A 25,042-nucleotide genomic window follows, 5' to 3' on the forward strand; every position below is an offset into this window, starting at 1 on the left:
GGCATGTGGGAACACTGAAATAAAGAGGCAGACACCCAATATTTGACTTAAAAATGTGTCACTGGCAGCCACTGAGAATACTAATATCTCAAATAATAACCACAGTCCACTGAGCAGAAGATAGGCAGGACGTGCAGTACTATCTCACCTTAATTGAAATGGTCTGTGATGGGGCCCTAGGGCCACATCATATACACACTTCATTAAGCTCAAGCCAAATGCTGCTTAAGCACCTGAACCTGCAAGGTGTTGAGCATCTCATCTCCAGTGAAGTACAGGGTGCCTTCAATTGCCATTTTCCTCAGAAGAGGAATTCAGCAACTGGTAGGATGACACCCTGTCTGGAAAGCAACCTTCCCACAGATTTGACAAGCTACCCTAGTGAGTTTTCAAGGTTAGTCATCATCACTGAGGAAGACACAGCTAAAGGAGTTTGAGAAAAGTGTGAAATAAAAGTGTTCCCCAGCATGAGCAATGAGCCCCCATCTTTTATAGCTCAATTTAATACAATGATGTCTAACCCTATAAGGTAGGGAAAGCCGCAACTCCCATTCAATTTCAGGTTGTATTGCATAGAAAATTTCACCTTTCAGCACTGAATAGGTTGTCATCCCCTAGTAAGGACTGGGATTATGAGAAACAAAACCTCACATTGCATAAAACAGCTTTCTGCTTTCAAAAGCCAGTGGAGGCTGGCAGTATCTGAAGGAGAGCAGGCAAACCTGACACATGCTTCTAGGTGGGTTAAAGGAGAGATCTATCCCAGACAGAAGTTTGGAGATTTTGGATCCCACACCCCTTCTTTTGGTAGTCCAGTTATAGCAGGGGAAGTCGGCTTTTTCCAAATTCTTGTGGGATTCTTCTATTCCCTAGACTCAATGGTTTGACTTTCCCAAGCAGCCACAACAGGGTGGACTCAGTTTGTCCAATCCACGTACATGCAATAGCTTTTTTCTTTAAAAAAACTACCTTTTTGTCACCCCAAACTTTCTCCTTACCGTGTAGATAGGAGAGAGAGATATTATCTTCTGGTCAATTTCAAAGCTTGGGTTTCCAGGTGTCTACCAGTTTTCAACTGACATTTATGTGGCTAAGTAAAAAATACAAACACACAAGGTGGTGATATTGTTCAGGCAGGAAACAGCTACCTTGCTGATGAAGAGCTGCCTGCTGATATGCTTGGTGGCCATAAAAATATCTAACTCTTTCTTTTTCCTGCTACCACTGTTTTGTCAGGAACAGGCATGCCCCTGTTTATTTCTTCTTTATTGTGTGACTTCATATTCTCTCTCACTATAACCTTCAATGAATCCTCCAAGAACTTAGACTGATCTCGGTCATTCTCTTTTCCTTTCATATTTTATCCATAGGGCTCAAGCTCACTTCCTTAGGTTGCACTTTGGCTTTTTTTCCTTAAATGAATATTAGTGTATGACTTTCTTAAAGTGCCCATTACAGTAGCACCCGGGTGCTTCACCAGATTAAAGCTGTATCAGTTACCTCCAGAGGGAAGAACTCTTCTGCACCTCCTTTCTGCACATTTGTTGCAGTGATCGGTTGGCACTGGTCCCCCCCCCCAGATAGCCATGTTGGGGGCCTTTGACACATTTCTTGAGGCAACATCCATGTAAAGTATTTTTCATCATTCCCTAAATAGTGATGAAATTCAAGATTCGGTGGAGGCCTGAAGGAAGTAGGGCCCCAGTCTAGAAGCTGCAGGCAGGAGAACTTTTAGAACATTAATAACTCAGTTGAAGCCATATAAAGCACACCAGGAAAAAACAATGGCAGACCACTTCCTAACAACATCTACTCCAATGAGAGCCTTTCCCTGACAGTCATGATTTCAAACCGGTCAGCTAAAGCATCCCCCTGAATGTAGCCGATGTTGGAGGGAGCAAAAAGGAGAGGCGGTTACTAATACAGGTAGGCTGTAACCTCGGTAGGATTTTGGAGATAAAGACAAATGGCCAGATCCTCAGCTGGTACAAATGAGCAGAGTTTACTTGACTTCAGTGAAGCTGCTCAAATTTACACTAGCTGAAGATATTTGCCTCTTCTTTCCAGGTGTGCTATCCTGTACCTTTCTTGAACTACCTCTAAACACACGTAGTCAGCTACCAATATGGTCAGTATCCTATAAGTATTGATATCCACTGCGAGAGGAAAAGGGTGCTCCAGAAAACACTGCGTAAAGCTGCATTTTTACCAGCACCGCCATGAGTGTTGCTTGCTACATTCTCCTCTCTTTCAGTCTCACTTCTTCCAGAAAGGAAAGTAGTGTCTTCAGAAGTGAAGCCACATGCAAATAGCCCAGGCATTTTTTGCTGCATTAGGCAGAAGTAGACAGACCATGGTAGCTTCATATAATGTACTATGTATCCGATTTCCTGAAATGGTTTGGGATATGAGACGCATTATTTTGGATGACTGTTTCCCTGCTGCACGCAAGAATCACAGATCGTGTTTGCCTGAAATTCATTACAGATCTTTTGGATATCTAGATCGTTCCTGCAGGCTACTAAATATAAATGCAGTGTTATATTTTTAAACCTCAGCTTTTATTTTTCAATAAACCTGAACAAAGTCTAACGTCCTTGTCAAAGTCAGGCTGTCTATGAAGGTTGCCTTCATGCAAATATTAAATGTGACAATGGAGAATAACTGAAAGGTGTTAAGTAGAAATTGCAAGTAATTGCTGACAGTGCCTGAAAGCTAATGATGCTAATTAATGATATTCCCATGGATAGGTCCATAGGAGGAATGGGAAATGCAACAGCACAGACTTGGCTTTTCTGCTTTCTTTGTAGAATTCCTATTGAATATAAATTAAGTGCCGAAAATGTCATTCCTAATTAGGATGCCTAAATAACTCAGAGAAGACAAAGCAAACAAGTAGCACTACCTTCCTCATAATAATTTTGCAAGCAGCAGCTTCTTATATTAATTCAATTAAGTTTGTACTAAAAAGGTATGCATTTTCCTTCCCTTTATTGTTTATCAAGGAAATACACGGATTTTAAAAATTGCGTGTGTGTAGAATGGAAGCAATAAGTTGGGGATATTTTAGAACATAGGGTTATGAGGACAGTCACAAGCACAATAGTTCATGACTTTTTTTTATTAAGGTAGAACAGAGATTTAAACTGAGATCAGGGTCGCAGTGTGCTAGGCACTCTCCAGCTAGTCCTGTCTCCAAAAAGCTTGCCCTGTCTCGTCTGTTTAGAGTGTAAGAGAAAGAAAGTCTTACTATATTTTATTACCAGGTTTGAATACAGCTTAATTAATTTTGTAAGAAGAGTCAAATTTGTGCGTTCAGGAGATATAGAGGGCCAAAGTTACTGCAAATCTGTAATATGTTGGGGCTTTCATATGGCAGGGATTAGTAGCAGCATTTCCTTTTGGTTCAATCCATATGAGTTTGTTACCCTCTCTCTTTTGTTTTGGATCTGAGGTTTCACTGAATGCCCAAAATGCAAAGCAAAATCTAGTTGAAATAACCACTTCCACCCAGTTGTGTGTAGAAACACATGAAAGAAAATTAAAAAAATCACAGGAATTTCACGTGCCCAAAAGACAATCCACAGGCTATGGGGCCCTTTAAAAAACAATGATCTGATCTTAATGCTGGTAGTGAAAGTGGAAACTAGAGAAGCTCTGCATGGTTAGGAGTTTATTAACAAGTGCACTTTACAAAAGGTTTTATCCCCAAAGTACTATCCCCATTTTCCTAACCAGTAAAGTGAGACAATCAGGAAGTGTTTGTCCAAGGCCACAGAATGAGCCCTTGACACAGTTGCAAGTAGAATTCAGGAAACCACTGCACCCTCCTGCCTTCCCAGTTCTGATAACTACACTCAAGAGGCACCAACAGTGAGAAGCAGCACTCACTGGGCCTTGCGCACACAAGACTCCCTGTAACAAGGTGGTCTGTGTCTTTTAAGGGCAGTGGGAGCCACGAACACCATTCTAAGGCACATCTCCTTGGTGGTAGTTCAGGGAAGGCTGCCAGACCAGCTTTGGGGGAGAGAGGATTGAGCCATGTGATCCCCTGCTGAGGATTAAAAAGAAGGGCAAGTGCTCTTACTAGCTCAGAGAGGGAGCCTAGAATCAGACTCAGAAGTAGAGCTCAGCAAATTTTGGGGGACAAATAAGCTATTTTCAGAAAAATGTATTTCGTGGTCATATGTAACTATCTACAAATTCAGGTCAAATTTGGCAAATCGTTTCAGTGGAATAAAAACAGAAAAACAAATTCTGAGAAAGCTGAAACATTTCTACTTTTCCTTTCTAAAAATATGTTTCATTTAGAAATTTAACAATATTTAACTTGAAATCCCACAGAGGGAATAGCATAGAATAAGTGACTCAGGGGTAGGGCTTAAGAGGAGACCGAGAAGAAGAGTCCGACAGAGCTCCTCTGCTCAGATGAACCCGGGAGCTGAAAGAGCTGGAGTCTGAAGTCCCGCAAGAAGGAAATTGAAAATCTTGAGGAAGAAGAACGTTGAGACTGGAAGGGCCAAAGAAACCATGTATGTTGTGAGGACTTAAAATCAGACTCCAAGCGGGGGAATGTTATGTTAAACTCCTGGCTCTGAGAGAGTTAACGGGAGAACCAAACATTGAACTGTGATGGGGTGAGTGCAGTGCCATGTGGTGGCATGGTGTGTTCCAGCACTGCACACTGGAACACTCCCATGCACTTCTCTGGGGTGTTTCTGGAGTGATGAGAGCAGGACTGGGCATGTCTATTATGAATTGAGAAAATTTAAGACTTTGCCGTAGTTAAAGAATTCAGGTTTCAAACAGCTACCTTAAGAATATCTTAACATGTTTCCTGATCTCTGTGTTGATTTTCTTCATTTGTAAATTTTTCATACTCATGGATGGACCTGGTATCTCAATTTTTTTTTTTTTTTTGGTGAGGTAATACTCTTCAGAATAGCATTACTTTCCCTAGGTATTATACTCCTGACCAGAGACTCCCATACTTCATTAAGCTGCAGTGTCATTTCAGTCACTGAAAGCCAGAGGAATTGTGCTTTAATTGGCTAGAGTATACGCACCATACTGCAGTGCAGACCCTCTATTGCCACTACTCCAACCTGTGGGCTGGAGCACCCTTCTTGACAGACCCTCTTCTATGGCCACTAACTCTGAGGTTCCTGCATCCTAGAGAGCAAATGCAAGGCATCAGTTGAACAATGGACTTTACAGAGGCCCTCCATTGCTGGGATGATTTTCACTGAGTCAGAGCTTCAATTGGAATAAGTTATGAAGTTACACCAATTTACACTACTGAGAATCTAGTCCTTAAAGCGCACGGGGCCAGTCATTCTTAATGATTAGTTAGTTACTAAAAGGCCAGCATAATTAAAGTATATGTTGTGAACATGAAATACAACATCCCCTATATTCAGTTGATAAATAGGAAACATTTAAATAACTTACTCTGAAAGAAAACAGCAGTAGATGAGAGCTGCAGTATATTAGGGCAAACCAAAATATTTCATGTCTTATTTATTGTTGTTGGCATATGCTTGTACTATACCTTAGTGTCTGTAATTCTGCTTAACTATTAATGTAATTGTTTTCATCAAGGAAAATGACTGTTTCTTAATGGGGGAGGGGAAGAATATTTCTTTCATGGATTCTTAATTATTTTGGGTAGGGTAGAGTGATGCAGGGACACCACTCAGAAAATAGAAATTAAATATATGCATATATGGGATTTAAAGAAAAAATAAACGTGTCTCAATATCAATGTTTGGAGGAACAGTGTCCACATATTGTTTTTTTTTATAAAAATCAGAGCTTGCTGCCAACTCTGGAAATGTCATCTTCAGGAACAGCAACAAACTGCATTAATTTGATCATTTTAATATAGCAGCTAGAGGGGACAAATATAACTTTTCCGGAAATATTCAGAATATGCTTCCACAGCAAGCATTTTGAGTTTCTTTTTACTTTTTTGTTTTTGTTTCTGCATCCAACAGCTAGAGAGGGGCCACTTGCAAAGAACAAGTATGTTTGGGAAGGAGGAGTTGGAAGCAAGTACCTGTTTTGGGCCATTTCTAAAAATAATTTAAATCACAAGAAAAAAAAAGAATGGTGTGCCTATTTGCATGAGTCAAAGGGGGCTAACCAGTTTTCATGACCAGTGGCAAGATATGCTGGGAAGGAAGGCGGATATTGAGAAGTAAGACTAGTTTATTCATCATAGAATAAATAAGACCCCACCCTCCTATGATACTGAGAAACTCCCCTCCAGGGAACAATTGGGCAAAACCATCTCATTGTCTTTCAGATCCCTCCTTAAACTATTCCTTTGTCATGATACCTACAAAAAATGATTAGACTGGTGTGATGAGGTTAGCTGGTGTGATGAGGCAGCTACCTCTCCTACTGATCAGTATTGTCTCATTGTGCTCCTTCATCTAGATGTCTGTCTGTATCCAACTGTTGTCCCTTGCCTTATTCTTACATTGCAAACAATTGTGGGGCAGTGAACGTTTTTGTTATGTGTCTGTACAATGCCTGGCACAATGGGATTCTGGTCCATGACTGGAATTCCTGGGCACTCTCTCAATATAAATAGTACTTTACCCTGGATCTTGGAGCTCAAGTATGGTGGTGTATATGTCTCCTTAGCATGCTTCAGATCCAACTATATTTTTGAATGGAGCCTCTTGGTAGCCCTTCAGATGTGCACAGGGCCAAGTTCACCAGTAATGAAGTGGTGACACAACATATGCTGGGTGTATTCAATCAGAAAAAGGGTGTATGTGGAGATAGTGTAACTTAAGACATAATTTGGTGAACAGTAAATGTGCAAGATGAGAACAGCATGTTCAATTTTGCATTCTCTTGAATCCAAATTAGCACCTGGCATAAGCTTGGTAGTGGATGCATCACCAAGCTGGTTTGCTAGTCAAACAGGAGGAGGTTAACTGGAGAACTGATTTCTTTTGAATGCTATAAATGCTACTTCACATTGTAATAGAGTCTTCCATTAAAAATACCTTCCAAGATTTGCTAAATTCAGGCTACATAAACCCAAGAGATAGGACAATGTTTTCCACATTTTTACAGATGGACAAACTAAGGTATTTAGCAAAAACAACAAAAGTCCTGTAGCACTTTAAAGACTTGCCCAAACAGTCATACAGTCAGTACATGGAGGACAGAACACTATGTCTTGTGCTTAGCTACACACTGCTCCCTCCCCTTCCCATTTTAAAACAAACGGGCTCTCACAGGAGGCCAACTACTCTGCTAAATTGATCAGCCTCTTGAAAAACCACAATCTTCATCCTTCTTAGACATTCATGGCCTTGCCGTTCCCAAGTTCATCTTTAATCATAACTTAGATCATCCTTAGATCAAGACTGCTGTAAATTATGCCAGCCTATTTATAGTCCCCAAAAGCTAGTCTGGAGGTTTGGAAATAGCCAGAGATGTTCTGTTCATGGCCCTTTCCTTAATTCTATCCACATCTGCAGAGGAAATTCCCAGCTGACCAGATCTGCTAGGTTTCCAGACTCTTTGGATCAGTAGGTTGGAGTCAAAATTGAGGTCCCTTATCTTTAATGTGGGTATATTTTGGGTATGTAAAAGATTAGCTATCCCTTGTACATTTTTGTCCAGTAAAAGTAGTAATGTATTGTAAAACCATGCATTGTGTTCTGAAAAAATCCACACCTTTTAAGGAGGGCCTCAAAAATAAAACCACGTAATCAAGACTGAAGAAACAAATAAAGCTTAAAATTGAGATTTAAGAAAAAAGTTTCTACAAAACCAGAATAAAAATGTTCCAATGAATTAAATTCCAATGGAAATAATTATTTTAAAAAAGACCAAAGAAATGCACTCCCAGGTAGTGTTTGCAATCCAAACATTGAAGAACTGTGCTAGGGCATGACAGCCAAAAACTGAAACTGCCTCAGTCTATTGTGATTGTCCAAAAAGAGGAATGCGAAGTAGTAAACTGTGCAAATAGATTTACCTGGGTTTTTTTTAAAGAAAGCAAATAAATTTGTTTTCTATAGGTGATTTTTAACCACTGTGTGTTACGCATGAGAAGAAATGCAATTTGTGTCAGATTTTGTTATTAATTGGCGTCCCTCTGCAGAATGTGAAATATCCCAATAAGATTTTGTCTGTTGTGTAAGACATTTTCAGCACTGACAGCTCCAAGAACAGGAGGAAGAAAACTTCAGCTGGCACCATGTTCAGGTGGACCAACTAAAATGGAGTTAATAAAATACATACATCCTGATTACAGGAATGTTAATGTGCTCAGTTTCCATTGTACTGTGAAAACACTGGATCATGAGGAGTTTGAGACCAGAGGCTGAGGAATCTTTAGAGAAAGAAAGGGTGGGAGCGAATTGGAGGAATGGAAGCATGAACGCTGAGAGTAGGGAAGGTACAAATGAAGGAGGTGTTAGATGTTAACCTAATAGAGATCAGATGGTTGTTAAGTTCTAGGAAGGAGCAGGTAATTATACATAGAGAAACATTAAGACTGCCTAGAAGTGGAAGTGTCTTTGCAAGGCATCGGGCCAGATTCACCTCAGGGTCAGAGGTCAGAAGCAACCACACTAGAGGCAGCAGTCACCTCACATGAGAGCCAGAGATAGTACCACCTTCCCTTCCACTCTCACTCCCCAGAGTTCTTCCAGGAAGTAGCAGCTTTACTTTCCAGCTGAGGTTCCTCCAAGAGGAGGCTTACTGAAAAGTGGATCTCCAATCCAACTGGGTCCCATCCCACCCCGAGCCAGCTTCTGGGGCAGACTTGCAGCTGCTGGAGGGGTTTCCAACCTGGATCCCACCAACGTCTGGCACACAGCATGTACATATAATCAAAGTGCTTAAGTAGCATGTCATTGCACATATCTCGTTTAATTATTCTACAGAGAAGTACACTGTCTGTAATGTTGTGTTCCAAATGCAAGACTCACATTAATCAGCTGCCCCTAATTAGCAGACAGGCAGCTGTGACCTTGAGGATTGAACATAGGGGTAGGAATCAGGACATCTGGTTTCTAGTCTAGACTCTAACACTAACCTTCTATGTGATCCTTGGTTTAGGCTTTCGGCCTAAAATCTGGCCACTGATTGGAGGTTCTTCAATTGGGTGACTAATTTAAGATGCCCAACTTAAGTATTAAGGTAATCAAAAATATGACTACCCAAAATCAGACCACTTTTGAAAGTTTGGCTCGTAAACCCTCCTGCCTCCCATGTGTAAAATTGGAATAACGATAAACCACATTTGTACAGCACTTTGTGATCTAAGGTGGCAAAAAAAAAATCACCGTGTAGGTTTTGTTAAGTACTGTAGCAGCAGAGTTCAGAATTAATTATTTTCACCATCTAATCCTGCAGTTTCTGGAAAAACTATATATTACAAATGAGTTCTCATAATTCACTTTCTCTTTTAATTCACACAGTCATTCTTGCTTTGTATATAATTAGTTTGTCACCAAATACTAGAAGGTGCTATATATGATACAAGGCTGTATAGTGACTGTTTGCCGTTGACTACATTTCATATGAAGAGTAAGAGATATGTTCTTTCTTAAAAGATCAGGATGCTCAAGGTCTTCCCTGTAGTAGATCAGTGTAAATAAATACTGCAACATCTTTGCCATTAAATCAATTAGTCTGAAACTAAAGTGAACTAAGACACTGCATTGTCACAAGGATATACTGCCCAAGGACTCTCTGTAAAGAATATGCTCAGGGGCTGGACACCGAGAGATGTCTAACATTGACTCTTCTTCAAGGGAGCTAGGCATTTTATCATTTATCCAAAGCATTCACTGTGAAAGTTCTTATCTGTGGAAAATGTCACTGAGGATTTGCAACTTCACTGAGAACTCAGATTCATTTTATAGATTCACTTGTTTCTTGATAGCAACTTTATGCAAGGCACGCTATAGTTTTGTTAAATCTTGCTTGCTTCATCCCATTAATTTTCTGTGTATTAAAACTGGGAAGTATATATGTGGCTAAGATGGGGCTATTAAGATTTGTTCCTGTCAAATGAGACATCAGTTTAAAGATAAGAAATTATTGAAGGGTGAAAAATATATATAGTTCATGCTCTTGATTAGGCCATGATCTCAAAATAAAACCCTTGTCAGACTTTCGACTAGGAGTTTCTCTTACATGTACAATTTATTATTTCTAATTTAGAATGAGAGTATATGGCACAACATAGATAGTGACAGCACTTTGCAAATACTTAACCATTTCCTGCTTGAAAGAGCTTGCAATTTAACTCAAATATAATATACATGATAAAAGATTAGGCACAGGATTAGACCAGACCAGGGATGGGCAATCTATTCATAGCAATGAAACTTTATTTAAAAAGTTTAACCCCTTTTTCTGTTAATGAATCATCCACAAAAATGAATTAATTTTTTCAAATTTGCTTGACATTTGAAGTTACCTGACCATTGTTTTTATGCAAATAAATTGCAACGTGAATGCTACTCACCAAACTATTGTTTGGGAAATTCAGTAAACATAATTTTCTATTGGTGCTGAGAATGGTCACTTAAGTCACATGTTATTTCCATTGCCTGATTGTTTTTATAATAGTTTGTCAACCAATAGTTGACTAAGTCTTGTGTGACGCAAACATATTTGCACAAATGTTCACAACACTTCTGAAGTATCTATTTCTACAAACATGTAATTGCTTAAATATTGATACTCTTCCTTTGCAGTGATAAACCCCAAACAAACAAACATTGCTCATGGAAGCACATTAAGGGGCACACATACAGAAGTGAAATCAAGTTATTTAACTGAGTATCCATAAATACATTTTAGTATTTGCCCAATTCCAGTACTATGTCAAAGGAGAGAACCAGGTTAAAAGGTTAGCCAGGAGAATTTTGAAAGAGAGGAGGGGTGCAGCACCTGGGAGGAGAGAGGCTCCTTCTATGTATTGTAAATATCATTAAAAAACAATTCATAAAACACAAAGGGAAAGGGAGCAGTTAGATTAGAAGACTGAGTGGAGATCACAGGGCTTGCTGGGCATCATAAGAGACAACAAGAACAGAGATATCAAGTGTCAGGCCTGCACAGGTTATTTGAAGGTCAAGTTCATTCAGAAAAAGTGAAGGAAACCAATAGAAGTGATATGCACACAATGAAGTGACAATCTATCTGAATTCCTACTTATTTATGCTCTGCTAAGATGTCCTTTGCTGTGGCATATGGCACCACATTTTAAAGTTATTCCTTAGTATGATAAATTTCAGTTATATTCAGTGGATACAAGTATCCAACCTATGGCACAAATGTATATTACACTGCTATTTTGGTTACCATCTAGGATCTAGTAGTGCCAAAACTACCAAGGCGGGTAACATAACATTAAACTTAGATTTGCTTAGTTGAGTAGAATCATGCAATATATTTTCATTGGCTGAGTTCACTGCACCTAAGAATGGTTTTCTCCATGTAGGTTTAAATCTGATGCAACAGATTGCTGCTGGTGAGGGAGAGAGCTCAGAGGAGACAAAATTTAGAAGTCCTATGCCTCAAGAAACGTTCAGGAGACTAGCAATTAACTCCACCGTACACCTTCCCTTCAGATTGTACTTTTCGCTGTTGTTCTGACCATATTTTAGCACCAATAATTGAAGACTCAATTCTGGCATAGGTTCTTCCCTCCAGCTAATGGAATTTCTTTATTAGACATAATGACTGAAGTACAGCACACAAGTACAAGATATCTACCCTATTAAAAAACAAATCACCTTTTGAAGCAGTTAGCAACAAAAGTGTGAATTACTCATCGTTAATTACTTTTCTTTTATAACTTAAAAACAGATAGCTCAGAAAGCATTTATGATACTTTCACCCTTTTTTGTAGCAGAATGATCCTTGTTTCTTACAAAAGAGTTTAATAGGTAATTACACTTTATGAATGGGATTTCCAAAAGCACCCAGCAACGGTCCACCTGTGCTACCACTGAAACCAATGGCCATAACGGGTCAAGACCAATGGTCCATCCAGCCCAGTATCCTGTCTTCTGACAGTGGCCAATACCAGGTGCTTCAGATGGCACTTTTGAAATCCCCACCCTAAGTCTTTCATTACAATCTTGGCAAAGAAAACTTTAAAAAAATAGCATCCTAGTCTGTCTAAATACTGGTTTGCATTTTGGTGAGTGACCAAGTTCTCTTACTTAATCTTGTTTTCAGTCGTGACAAGCTTGAATGCTCTCAGGGAGGGGACAGAGAGAGAATATGTGATTATAATATAAATCCTAAAAAAAAGTGATCTGATTCTAGAATCTGGAATTATATTTGTGTGTGTGGCCCACAAAGCTGCCCCAAAACTAGCATCTGGCCCACAGCATTGAAAAATGTTAGACCATGACTGGATGTTATTAAATCTTATAATTTCATGGGGAAAAATAGGTTACACAACCACTTTCCTATCTTACATTGGTAAGCATAACTAGTTTACTCAAGGATAAATATTTAAATATGTAAATTCTTGCCTATACATGTTGACAGAATTGACAGCGAAAGTAAATCTCCAGTATCTGCGACAGAGGATGAGAAGTGATTTAACAAGCTGAATCTGATATTAAAAAATAATGAAGCCCAATGCTGAAGTATAATGAATAACACTGGTGACTCTGAACAGACTGTTACCTCTAAAGATGCTATTACATAAGAAAATTACTAAATGCATATTGGCAATTATACATGAGAAACCAAACATCTCCATATAAAACAAGCAAATTGCCTAGCCTAATCCACAGATTTTTTTTTTAATTAAACATTTGACTTTTCAATACTCTCAGTATATACAATTTCTGCCCACACGAAAGGGATTTCAAGATTCTGCACTGACCAGGAAAAGAACATGCCAGTTTTCTGGAGAGTTTAGCTTGTATCTATGCTAGCAGGAAACCCATTTTAAACGAGTAATCAGAAGAATCATACAACAGATCATTCACTTCAAATATTCCCCCCCTCCATGTAGGGCACCATAGTTAGAAAGGGTAAAAAAATTCTGATTTAAAAATATTTGCCACTTACAAGCTTTCATCTTGAGCGACTTACTTACCTCAGCAGGTGCGTTCAGAATTAAGGAAGGTAGTTATTAACCCTAGATTACAGATGGTGAAACTGAGTCAGAAAGGTAAAACCACTTGTCAAAGGCCATAAAAGAAGTAAACGCAGCGCCAATATAATGTTATGATTAATGTGTTGTTTATATCATCTCCTAGTGCTTAGCTGCAGCAGAGATCAAAAGATCTAGGGCTAGTTAAATGGTAATATCTCTGGAGAGAACGGCCCTAGGTGCTATCCCACAAGCTGTATGTATACAGTTTATCAACTATTGCCAGCATAGGGGCAACTATGTAATAATGCCTATGGGTTCACTACAGGGTGGTACCCATGCAACGAACAGAGGTCTAGCTCAAGTGATATAAAGTTGTGCCTTCAGAGTAAGACTTCTTGAGTTCCTCCTGACAGCCATGATGTCTGTATGTGTTAAAGCATGTTACTTATACAACAGGATTAGAACTCTGGAATTCCTGTTGCTCAGACCATGCCTCTCTGTGTATAGCAGTTTTCATACTCACTATTCCACAACATTTTACAAAACCATGCATTAAATGCTTGTAATTACACTGACCAGTCTAACAAATGGAGCCTCCAATAAGAGCTCAATAACATCTCTCAGTCTTTGGGCTCAGCTTTTGTTACATGGCCAGTACTCTACAATTTAGCATCGGCTCTTTTTAAAAACAAAAAACAAAAACCCACAAGACCTTAAGAGCTCCACTTCCAGCTGAATAGGTACTAGAAGTGAGTGAGTAAGAGGAGATTTTGGACTTGCATCTCATCTAAAGGAAGTTACCTCTGGTATAGTCTACCAGTTCAGAACTACATTAACTCATGCTACTACTAACAAATGGCTGGTATGGAACTTTGTACACAGCCACAGCAACACAGAAATTAGTATCTGTTCATACTTCGGGGGGGGAGTCCAAAGATCAGCTTGTTGGACTAGGTGCTATAGCCGCAAGAAACAAATGAATGTAAAAGGTGCATAGTCAGGGGACTGACAGAATAATTTTAAACCCACGCAATACTCATGAAAACCTTAATAATAAAATGAAAATTAATCCAATGGGACTGAGCTACTCCAGCGGTGCTTCACTTTGTATTACAGAGGTTTTTTAAAGTGGTATGTTGACCTGCAATTGTCCTTGTCAAATGGCTGCAGATTTGTAATGTAGCCCCATTAATTAAACTGAAGTCTTTTTTAGGCTGCACTGACAGTGACAAGTGATACTGTCCAAACCACAGAGATGCACCAAAAATCTCAACTGACTGCATAAACAAAAGAGTATTTTTAATAGCACACTCTTTAGAGTTAGCTTAACCCCAACAATGGTCACAAACTATAAGTGAGACAAGATGGGTGAGGTAATCTCTTTTATTAGACCAACTTCTGTTTGAGAGAGCGACATGAGCTTTTGATCTTATACAGAGCTCTTTTTCAGGTCTAGAAAACGTACTCAAAGTACAGGCGCTGAGTACGTTTTCTAGACCTGAAGAAGAGCTCTGAAAGCGTGAAAGAAGAAGCGTGAAAGCTTGAAAGAAGAAGCGTGAAAGCTTGTCTCTCTCACAAACAGAAGTCGATCCAATAAAAGATATTACCTCATCCCACTTCATCTCTCTAATATCCTGGGGCCAACATGGCTATGGCAACATTTCATACAACAAACTATAAACAATTGCAAAGTTCTCTTAGCTTAGTCTTAAGATGTACTCACATCTTTATCATTATATTCCTGACTGGATCCCTCTTTAGAAGTTAAGAGCATGTAGCATAATACTTGTAAAAGAGAAAAGTGCTTTCCATTTTCAAAATGCTCTACAAATGTTACCTCACATATACATACCACGGGGGGGGAGGGATTAGAGGACAGCACTGCATGCATGCAGAGCAATAAACATCCAGAACAATCATGCTGTCCAAAGTAGGCACAATTAGCAGCAATTTTTAGTTAACATAAATACACACATTTAAGGGATGGTATTTTGGTCTAGTGGCTATGGCACTGACCTGGGACTCTGGAGACCTTAGGTTCTATTCATGGTTCTGCCACTGGCCTGCTGGGTGACCTTGAGCAAGTCACTTCCCCTCTGCCTCCATTTCCCCATGGGGATAAATGACATAGACCTACTCGGTAAAGTATTTTGAGATCTACAGGTGTAAGTGTCATACAAGAGCCAGGTATTATTACTATGAGCTACACATTGATATAAAGCATTATGGGTCTATTTTAATATTGTTCTAATAGGGATGGCTTCTATTCACATTCTAGTTAAATGGTAGAACGCAGGTTGATCTCAGTGGTGCAAGATAAATGTGTCGTGTTTTTACCAAATATCGTCATTTTCTTTTTTTTTTTTTTCTTTAGGGATAAAATATAATATGGGACCCCAACAATCCAAAAAAGTAAGTTCTTCAGAAAAATGTAAGAAAACAGAAGAAGACATATTTGCAATACAGAATGTGGGATAAGGGGGAAAAGGCTCAGAGCAAACCATTAGACATGAGGTAGAAGTATCAAACAGGAATGAAACATTAAAGCTGTTCCCTGGAGTGCAAATTTTCTTATTAAAATATGAATTTGGTAAGCCATGAAAATTTAGTTTTATGATTGCTTGCTAGATTAGATATTGCTAAGAGATACTGTAAACTTGAAAAATATTTGCATATTCATATATGGTGTGAAATTTTATTGATTAAAGGAATTGGTTGAGTGTCACTTAGAATATTTGAAAGAAAAATACTGGTATAACTGTGCCATCTAGTGGCTACTAATACATTCAAAGTAGTAGTGACTATATCATAGTTATTTACTCCTTTAAAGTTTAAGGGATGAATGCAAAGTATTTGAAAGAATTGTAATATTTGCCAGCTGTTTATCCAAATAGGAATTTTATCCATAGAGGACATTCACTTATGGTGGAAATGCTAGTTTTAGATTAATCATCAGCAATGTGTGAGGGGGAGGGAAGGGAAATTAGACTTAACCCTAGCATGAAATAAGCTTGAATTATCAAATATAAGTCTCATTTCATCATGTGATTTCCATGTCACCCAGCAAAGAGCAATATGTAGGGAACGGAACAAAGCAACTGACTATTTACATATACAAGATATATATGATGAACAAAATCTATGTTTGATGACAGGAAAAAGTCTCTCTATGGAAGAGCAATCAAATACTTTCATAGTCCCATTGGTTTAGTATATACCAAGGGAACTATGTACGTGACTACAAAAATGAGCTGGTTTCCAGTCAGTGTATATTACGTGGTAATAGTAATAGCAAGATGGAAAAAACATAAGTCATTCTAGAAAAAAGTATGTTTTCTGAACAGTTACAAAAGAAAGCGAGTATAAAGAACATTTTATTCGGTTTGGGTCTTAGCCAGCTTACTGTATACAGAGAAGTGAAGAGACAACACACAAACTGTTCCACTTCACCCCTGTTCCACCATTATGCACAACACCTTTTATAATTTGTTTATTACTGATTAGTTCCATTTTATTTTTTAACACAACTTAAAAAGTCATCTGCAAAGCAACACTGGATTTTTGCTCATTACTTTTGTATGATGAATATTGATTCAACTTTTTCCACAAAAAAAGAGAAAAAATCCATTCTCTTTTGAAGAAGGAACTTGGCAAGATATAGAGAATCAGTAGCGTTGTCACACGGGGATGTAGCCTGAGCTGCGGTTTCCCCTTTGTAACTGAGTGGCAGGAAAGGCTTGTTCTTATTCTTTGACAGCCTAGTCTAAAGCCCAGTGGAGATTTCCATTGGGCCACAGAGAGGCTAATCTAACTCCCATTGAAGTCAACTGGATGTTTTTTCATTGCCTTCAAAGCGGTTAGATCAAGCCCAAACTGCAGATTCCTGCCTCTCTCTCAGCTGAGCAGAGCAAGAATTATGACATCACTATGAAAATTCTCAAAAGTGTTTCCAGATGAAGAAAGAGAAGACTCATTTCAAATAAAAAACAAACTGAATTTAAGTTTTAGGCCATCTTTAATCATCATCATCAAGGACTAGGTGAAAGGCAAAGATAGAGTTTGAAATTTGCATCACAGTTTACGCCTAAATGTTAAAGTATTTTAGGCTAACAGAATTCACCAGCTAAACAACTATGTCTGCATATTCCCTGCCCTCCCATTCCTCCCTCTATCTGAACTATAACATCTTTGGGAAACCGCAGTTATAAGAAACAAGTTAATCAACATTTTAGTCAAAACAGGAGACAGTTTTTCTATGATAATGCAAACATATTAGATAATGAATCCATACAATTCCCCCTTCACTCTGCCCTGGTGAGATAGGAAAATGAACAAGAGTCACAGGCAGAGATAAGATAAGAATTCAGGAGTTCCAGACCCACAGACCTGTATTAAATTCACAACAATCAGAGGCCATATGATGTAAATCTACCTTTCCTCCTTCTAAATTTAGGACCATTTTGACCTGTACAAGCTGCTATTAGAGATCTCTGTAAAAAGGCTTATTTGAACATGGTAACAACAGGTGGCACTTTCCACCAACAGGTATATTAGCTGTCTAACCTCCATTGGCTTGCCATCTTTTTTTACTACTATCTTTGCTTTGTAACAGGTTCATCATTTTTTCACTCCAAATAGTCAGACACAAAGCTCATTAAAGTCAATGAAAAGCCTCCCATTGACTTCAATGACCTTTGGATTGGGGCCAATGAGAGCTATAAAATGAATTTTTATAAACATTCACTTTGAAACACTCCAATGACCAATGAGCAAACAAGTCAAAGTCAAGAAGTTCATTTGAGCCAAGTGTGGGACTTTCAATCTTCCTGACATGCCTAGCATGTGAAATCATTTAAAGGTGACATTATTTCAAGCCTCCATTAAGAGCTATAATAAAAAGTAGTATTTGATGCTGAATAACGATTGCTTGCCAGAACTGTAACCCATCTGGACCATCATTTTCAGGCTCACCTTGATAATCTGTGTTGTGTTCCTCTTGCAATATATATGTGCATATTTTTAAAGATAGCAAGATGAGTGCAAGAAATGCCACAAATTTCTGCAAAGTGAGAAACTGTAGAAGATGCCATCTTCCTGAACTGAAGACATGTCCTAAGGCAGATGGCTCCTTTTCAAGGGGTGAGAGCATCATGCTCTAGCTAGTAACTGGAAAATGACTACTCCTAGGGTGACATTCACCCCCAGGCTGATAGCCTGTACTGCTCCTTGCACTACTTAAGCCTTCAGAACAAGGCTGATGTGGAACTGAAATGGGGCAGTGTCTCTAAACAGAAGCATATTTCACCTCTAGAGATACAGACAGAATTTTAGTTTAGGTGTGTCAAAATGTTAGGAAGGAACTGAATTGGCTAGGCTGGGGTCTGGAATTAACCAGTGCTGTCTACTTACAAAGATTAGGCAAGAGCTCCTATTACAGTAACAAGGGGTCAAGCACAATTTGTAGTGTATGGAAAATGAGTGGATTGCACCTACCAAGGACTCCTTACATTTGTCCATTCTCCTCCCCAAATTCTCTGTCCACACTGCAGCCCGGGTAGATGGACTCACGCTAGCGGGGCTTGAGGTAGTGCACTAAAAATAATGGTGTGGATGTTATGGCTCAGGCTCTGAAGCCTAGGGGGTCGGGTGGGTTAGCTTCAGAGCCCCAATATCCACACTGCTGTTTTCAAGCTCCACTATCGCTGTCTGTCTACCTGGGCTGGGAGACTTGCTCGCAGCTGCAGAGTAAACATACAGCCTATTTCAGGGACCCCCTGAAATCCTCTCATGCCAGGGACTGTGTGTGTTCCTGATGTCCCCTTTCCCCCATACCATTGTCCCTCACTCTCCTTCCCCATGGTAGGGACTCTCTGTGCACCCACATATCTCCCTTCCTCATCTCCATTCATCCTCCCTGAGGCCCTGCTTTCACCTCCCCTCCCATCTCATCTGTCTCTGCTTTACCCCTTCCCCCAACCTCCCACTTGGCCCTACTCCTCCCCGCCCCCCCATATCACTGCCCCATCCCTCTGGTCCCTGCTGCTTCCCTCCAACCCTCATACTTGGCTCCTCCCCCCACTTTCATCCCTGCTGTCCAGTGCTTACAGTTGTCTGAAAAAAGTGTGGGGCCTATCATAGTCCGGGAGCAACAGCTTTGGTGAGACAGTGCTTACAGTGTCCGCTCAGAAACAAAGCTTCATTTGGGGGGGAGGGAAGGAGCATGCAACCCCCTTCACTGTACACGTGCATGCACACACACAGACTAAGTATTGCAGCTTCCCTGACAAACCCTCTCTGAGTCTCTGTGCAGCAAGTTAAGGTAGGTGTGTAAGCAGCAGCAGGAAATGGACAAAGATTCCTCTGCCTGCAGCACCAGGCAGTCTGAAGGCCTGGATTTTCCTATGATTTAGGCTTTTCTGGTATTTCAGTTTGCACAAAAATCAATAGGCTTTTGTACCTGATGTCTAGAACATTCTCTGCAATTTTGGAATTGTTAGGTTGAATTCCAAAGTCATCACACTACAGACAGAAAAATGGCAACAAAGTTGACTATTAGTTCTTGCTACATGCAGCTAATTAATAGCCGCCCCACACACACACCATTTCCAAGGAGTACAAGCGTTATTCATGCTACAGATAATAGTTCAGAGATGGACCCATACCAGAATCCTAGCCCTGGTCTAAATTAATCTGGAAATTCGGCGGCAGTCGACAGGAGTTACACAAGCTACGCAGAGCTTAGCCGTGTTCCCGTCAACGCAGCACTACGCCACTTGAGGGGGTGGATTTACTACATCGACTTCCTAATCGATTGAGCGGGTCTACACTGACCACTCAATCGATCCAGAAAGATCGATCTGATGGCGGAGACTTTGCCACCGTCAGTATAGACATACCCCTAGATACAGATAGCCCCCAAACTATGGAAAAATTCAATCTGTCAGTTCAGGCAGATCTCTAATTTGATGTCCATGTAAACAAACCTAAAGTACGAAGAAAAGGGAAAAGTCTATTGCAGGAGCAGAGTCTCAGAAGTGCTGCAATACATGTCATTTTATAATGTAGCTGAACTGAATGCAATGAATAGATCTGCCATTAAATTGTACAAGTTATCAACAGCGATAAATACTATCTCATTTAGTAATTTCTTGGATCTTTTCTTCCAGCAGGACTGCACATCTAGCAACAATCAGGATGTAAGAATAAGAAAACATTCTGCAGATGAATTAGCAATGGGAAGTCAGAGAAGTTCTTTATACCCTCCTACTAAGCTTCAAAGTACAGACAGAAAGCAAAACATAATGTTTCTGATGAAAGACCATCAAAAAAAAGATGCAGAAACTAATCCTATCGGTCTCCGCAAACGAAGAAGGAGGTTTATAATTAAGAAGAGCCCTATACTGATTGCTATGAACAGTTCTCTCAACCTGCCTATGCTTAAGTCTGAGGACAGAAACAACAACAATTGGAAAAGTCTCTATCAGATCCAAAGAGAAAGAAAGAGAATAATGAGAGATACTTGTTCCAAATACAAGAGTAATACCAGAAGGATAATCACTCCTTATCATGTTTCCAGAATATTTGTAGAAGATAAATACAGAATTCTATACTGTGAAGTTCCAAAAGCTGGCTGTTCTAACTGGAAACGAGTGCTCATGGTTCTTAATGGGTTGGCTTCTTCCACACAAGATATACAGCACAACACAGTGCATTATGGAAATTACTTAAAAAGGCTGGATGGGTTTGATCGCAAAGGGATTTATCACAGGCTCAACACTTACACCAAGATGCTTTTCATTCGCGAACCCTTTGAAAAGTTGGTATCCGCGTTTCGGGATAAGTTTGAGCATCCGAACAATTATTACCACCCTGTTTTTGGAAAAGCTATCATTTCGAGATACCGTGTCAATGCCTCCAAAGAAGCATTAAGGACAGGTTCTGGAGTCAAATTTAAAGAGTTCATTCAATATCTCCTTGATGTACACAGGCCAGTGGGCATGGACATTCACTGGGATCACGTCAACAGGCTTTGCAGCCCATGTTTAATAGACTATGACTTTGTAGGGAAATTTGAAAGTATGGAAGACGACGCAAATTTTTTCCTGCATTTAATTGGTGCTCCACAAAATTTAACTTTCCCTAGGTTTAAAGACAGACATTCCAACGAAGAACGAACGACCACTAAAATTACACAGAGCTATTTTGCACAGCTTTCCCCTTCTCAAAGACAACGCAGTTATGATTTTTATTATATGGATTATCTGATGTTTAACTATTCAAAACCTTTTGAAGATTTATATTAGAAAGTAAAGACACTTCTATTTCATATCAATTGAATTACATAATACATTCAGGTCTTGATACACCAATACTCTAGAAGCACATCACTTTCATATTTTCCAAGAGTAATCAGTGAATTCATGTTACATAGTAAAACCTATAGCTTTTCATGTACTAAATATCATTTTAGAAAATTTACCATAAATAAAAAAAATTGACCTTTACTTACATTAGGCCTGAAACATCAGAGAAAAAAGGAAAATAAAACATGTTTGTGCCTTCATATGGCTTCTCCTAGATGTTACTGTCTGTTTAGCAAAGGGTCAGTTAAAGAACATTTCCACAGCAGCGAAAAATAAGTAACAGAGCATAAATGATTTACAATTAGTGCTGTTTATATCTGCTCCTTAACTGCATCCTTTAAATTATAATGTGTCTATGATTTCTCCATGTGATAATGATATACACCAGAGCTCCTAAATAAAGCACATGATTTTCCATTACAGTGGTTATTTGTGTTTGCATTGGAGGGTAGCAAGAAGAGTGGGTGAAGATGTGGGAAAAGCAGCTGAAAATCCTGTGGTGGATCCAATATTCTATTAAATTCTTAACTGCTATGATGAGCTCTTTAAAATACCATAATATAGAGAAAAATGTGGTGTTTTATAAACAGCTTTACAGATCCTTGCAATCCTCAATGCATGCAGTCATACACCAAAAAGGCCTTATAAATTTGAATTTGGACACAGATTTCTAGTTACTTTCTGTGATTACCAAGTTAATTAGAACAAGAGAAAATCTGTCACAATTACAATACCATGTTCAAACATATACTAGTGAAAACACTAATACTTAATGACCATGTGAGTGCAATGCTAAAGCAGATGTTGCAATTCACAGACTGAGGATGTATTCTCTCCCTTCCATATTTCCCTTATGGCACATTGATCTGCAAGAATATAAAATGCAAGAGAACATTTACATCTTTATGCATGTTATTAAGATTCTTTTAATCCTTTGCATTAATGTAAATCTTTAGTTGAATCTGTGTAGTCACCAGGAATATCAAATGTTTCCTTTAAAGAAGCTAATAATTGTAAATACAACTTCCTGCCAATCAGGATACTTTTTATTGCTGCACACAATCAGATTTTATTTTGCTTAAAATCAGATTTCAGTTCACAGCAACAGAGTATATTTGCTTGTGGTTTCATTTTGTTCATCATTTTCTACATTTAACTGTGGTTTTGCTATGTTTTCTCTCAAATAGAAACCTACATGAGGTTCAATTGTTGGAGAGTTACAACAGCAGCAAAACATCCAAGTTAACTTTGTATAGACCATTGCTGTCTACATGTGGCCAATTAACCAGCTGTACTGGTTTTGAGGTCAATGATATTTTCACTTAGGTGAGTATAATTGAACTAGTCTCCATTACTCAGTCCAAAAATTGTAAGCCTTAGTTACAGATCATGCTAAATTCTGTAGAAACATCATATAATGCAGACCTCAAAAAGAGCTCTGTGTAAGCGCAAAAGCTTGCATCACTCACCAGCAGAAATTGGTCCAATAAAAGGATTACCTTACTCATGTTGTCTCGCTAACAAACCTAGAATAAGACATTCTTTGCTCCAAAGAGCTTACAATTTTAGGACTCAATTCAACAAACATTTACATACATGCATAATTTTACACACTGCAAGTATTTCCATTAGAGTCACACTAAAATCATCCTATTATAACGCAATCTTAATTTTTTACAAAAGGACAAATGTGAATAAAATATTTTACATTTCTTTATGATTTCTAAAATGTTTGCCATTAAAACAGAATATACTTTAAATAATATACTTTCAAGAAGTTCCTTGAATGTTTTTCACTCAGAAAAAGTTTTACAAGTATGTGTGTCTAGCATCCTATTGAAGTCTATAGGAAAATCAGGATGGAAGATCATGTTTTTAAAAGTTAAACGCATTCTTAAGTGCTTTGCTGGATGTGGGCTAAAGTGCTCAGCACATTGCAGGATTGAGCACAGATAGAGATGTCTTATGCAGTGGATTTTACAGAAGTATATGAACTGAATGATGTAAATTCCTGAATTTAAAAAAAGAGACACTGCAATTTTTGGTCTAGGCAATAGAAATTTAGGAAGCAATGTAGCTGAAAATGTCATTCTTCATTATTATACCTTTCTTGGCATTCACTCATGTTAAATGCTCCCCCAAAATAGGGTCTCTCTCTAATCAACATGATTAGGTTTGGCTTAGCTAGAGGAAATCTGGAGGAGTCACTAAGAAACACAAAGAGGATGTGACAAGGTCTGAACTATTTTTTTATTAATAGATCTAATTTACCCATTTTGGATTTGACCCTGCAAGCTGCTAAAAGGATCACAAAGAACCAGAGCACTCAGTGTGTTATTGCTGCCTCTGCCAGATACACTTCTGCATAGGGTTGAACCCTGCCCACTGACCTGAATGGGAACACACACTTATTAGAAGAATTGTGCTTGTCTCTTCATTCAACCTCCATTCACACCTGTCAGGTGTGATGGAGCAAGACAGTGTGAAGACCTACAGGGTAGATCTGGGAAAGGGTTAACAAAACTGGTGGTTGGTTGTATTCAGAGCTTGAATGAGTTGTATGTAATGTTTTAAGGGAAAGACAGGAGAGAAGAATCCAACTGCACAGAACTCAGCACAGAGTTGGCTTCCTCTTTCCTTCTTTTAATTGCTTGTAGGCCTGGTCCACACAGATTTTTTGCACCTGTATAACTATTTCAGTTAGAAGGGGTAATTTACCAAAACTGTTATAGTGGTACAACCCCTAGGCCAGATCTATACTTGGAAATCTTTGCCAGTACAACTATATCAGCAAACTATACCAACAAAGCGCTCAAAGCTTATACTGACAAAACTGCCCTTTTGCAGGTGTAGCTTATTCCAGCCTAACCCATGAGTGACAGGAAAAACAGTTTTGCCGATAAGTACATTTCTAGTAGGGACTTTTACTAGAACAGCTGTCAGTCACAGATCACACCTCATCACGCTGCTGACCGAAATAGCTATGCCAGCAGAAGTCTGTACTGTGGACATGGCCCTAGAGTTATACCAATATAGCTCATTCTCTTTCCCATATGGGAATTTGCTGTACTGTAAAGTACCTTTATTCTGGAATAATTGCAACCGGAGTTGATGGGGTTGTACCAATTTAACTGTACTGGTAGAGCTAGAGTGGTACAATTTTTGGGTGTAGATGAGACCTGAGAGAATAGAGATCTGGGCATTCTTACCTTAGAGCAACACATGGTAAAATTTTCTTGGAGTCAAGGGAAGGTAGCCTTTGCTGCTGTGCTGAAAGTTAGACTCCATTTTGGTCTACCAAAGGGGCCTGCAAGAACTGCTATTTCTATGCCAGTAGAAAAATTGGTTGAAAAATTAAAACCTATTTTGTGAAAAACTTCTAAATTTTGGAAAAACAACAAGAGTCCTGTGGCACCTTAAAGACTAACAAGTTTATTTGGGCATAAGCTTTCGTGGGCAGAAACCCACTTTGTCAGGACTCTCGTTTTGCTAAAAACAGACTAACACAGCTACCCCTCTGAAACTAAATTCTGGAGTTGCTTATGTTTTGAAGCATCCAAAGTGCATC

General features: G+C 39.0%; 1 protein-coding gene and 1 long non-coding RNA gene across 5 annotated transcripts in view; one reads left to right on the top strand and one right to left on the bottom strand.

Moving 5' to 3' along the window:
- CHST8 (carbohydrate sulfotransferase 8) overlaps positions 1-22,109 on the top strand; it is a 230,803-nt gene extending 208,694 nt beyond the window's left edge. Inside the window, exons 3-4 of the mRNA XM_067540056.1 lie at positions 15,486-15,523; positions 20,278-22,109. Coding sequence (XP_067396157.1) covers positions 15,486-15,523; positions 20,278-21,414 — 1,175 coding nt within the window. The 3' untranslated portion in view covers positions 21,415-22,109. The remainder of the gene's footprint in view (positions 1-15,485; positions 15,524-20,277) is intronic.
- Positions 1-25,042, bottom strand: part of LOC137147729 (uncharacterized) — a 213,055-nt gene that overhangs the window by 157,314 nt on the left and 30,699 nt on the right. The gene's annotated exons all lie outside the window — the stretch shown is intronic.

This window comes from Emydura macquarii, unplaced genomic scaffold, assembly GCF_026122565.2.
Source record: "Emydura macquarii macquarii isolate MOO-44397 ecotype Brisbane River unplaced genomic scaffold, CSIRO-AGI_Emac_v2 contig_561, whole genome shotgun sequence".
Taxonomy (NCBI): domain Eukaryota; kingdom Metazoa; phylum Chordata; order Testudines; family Chelidae; genus Emydura; species Emydura macquarii.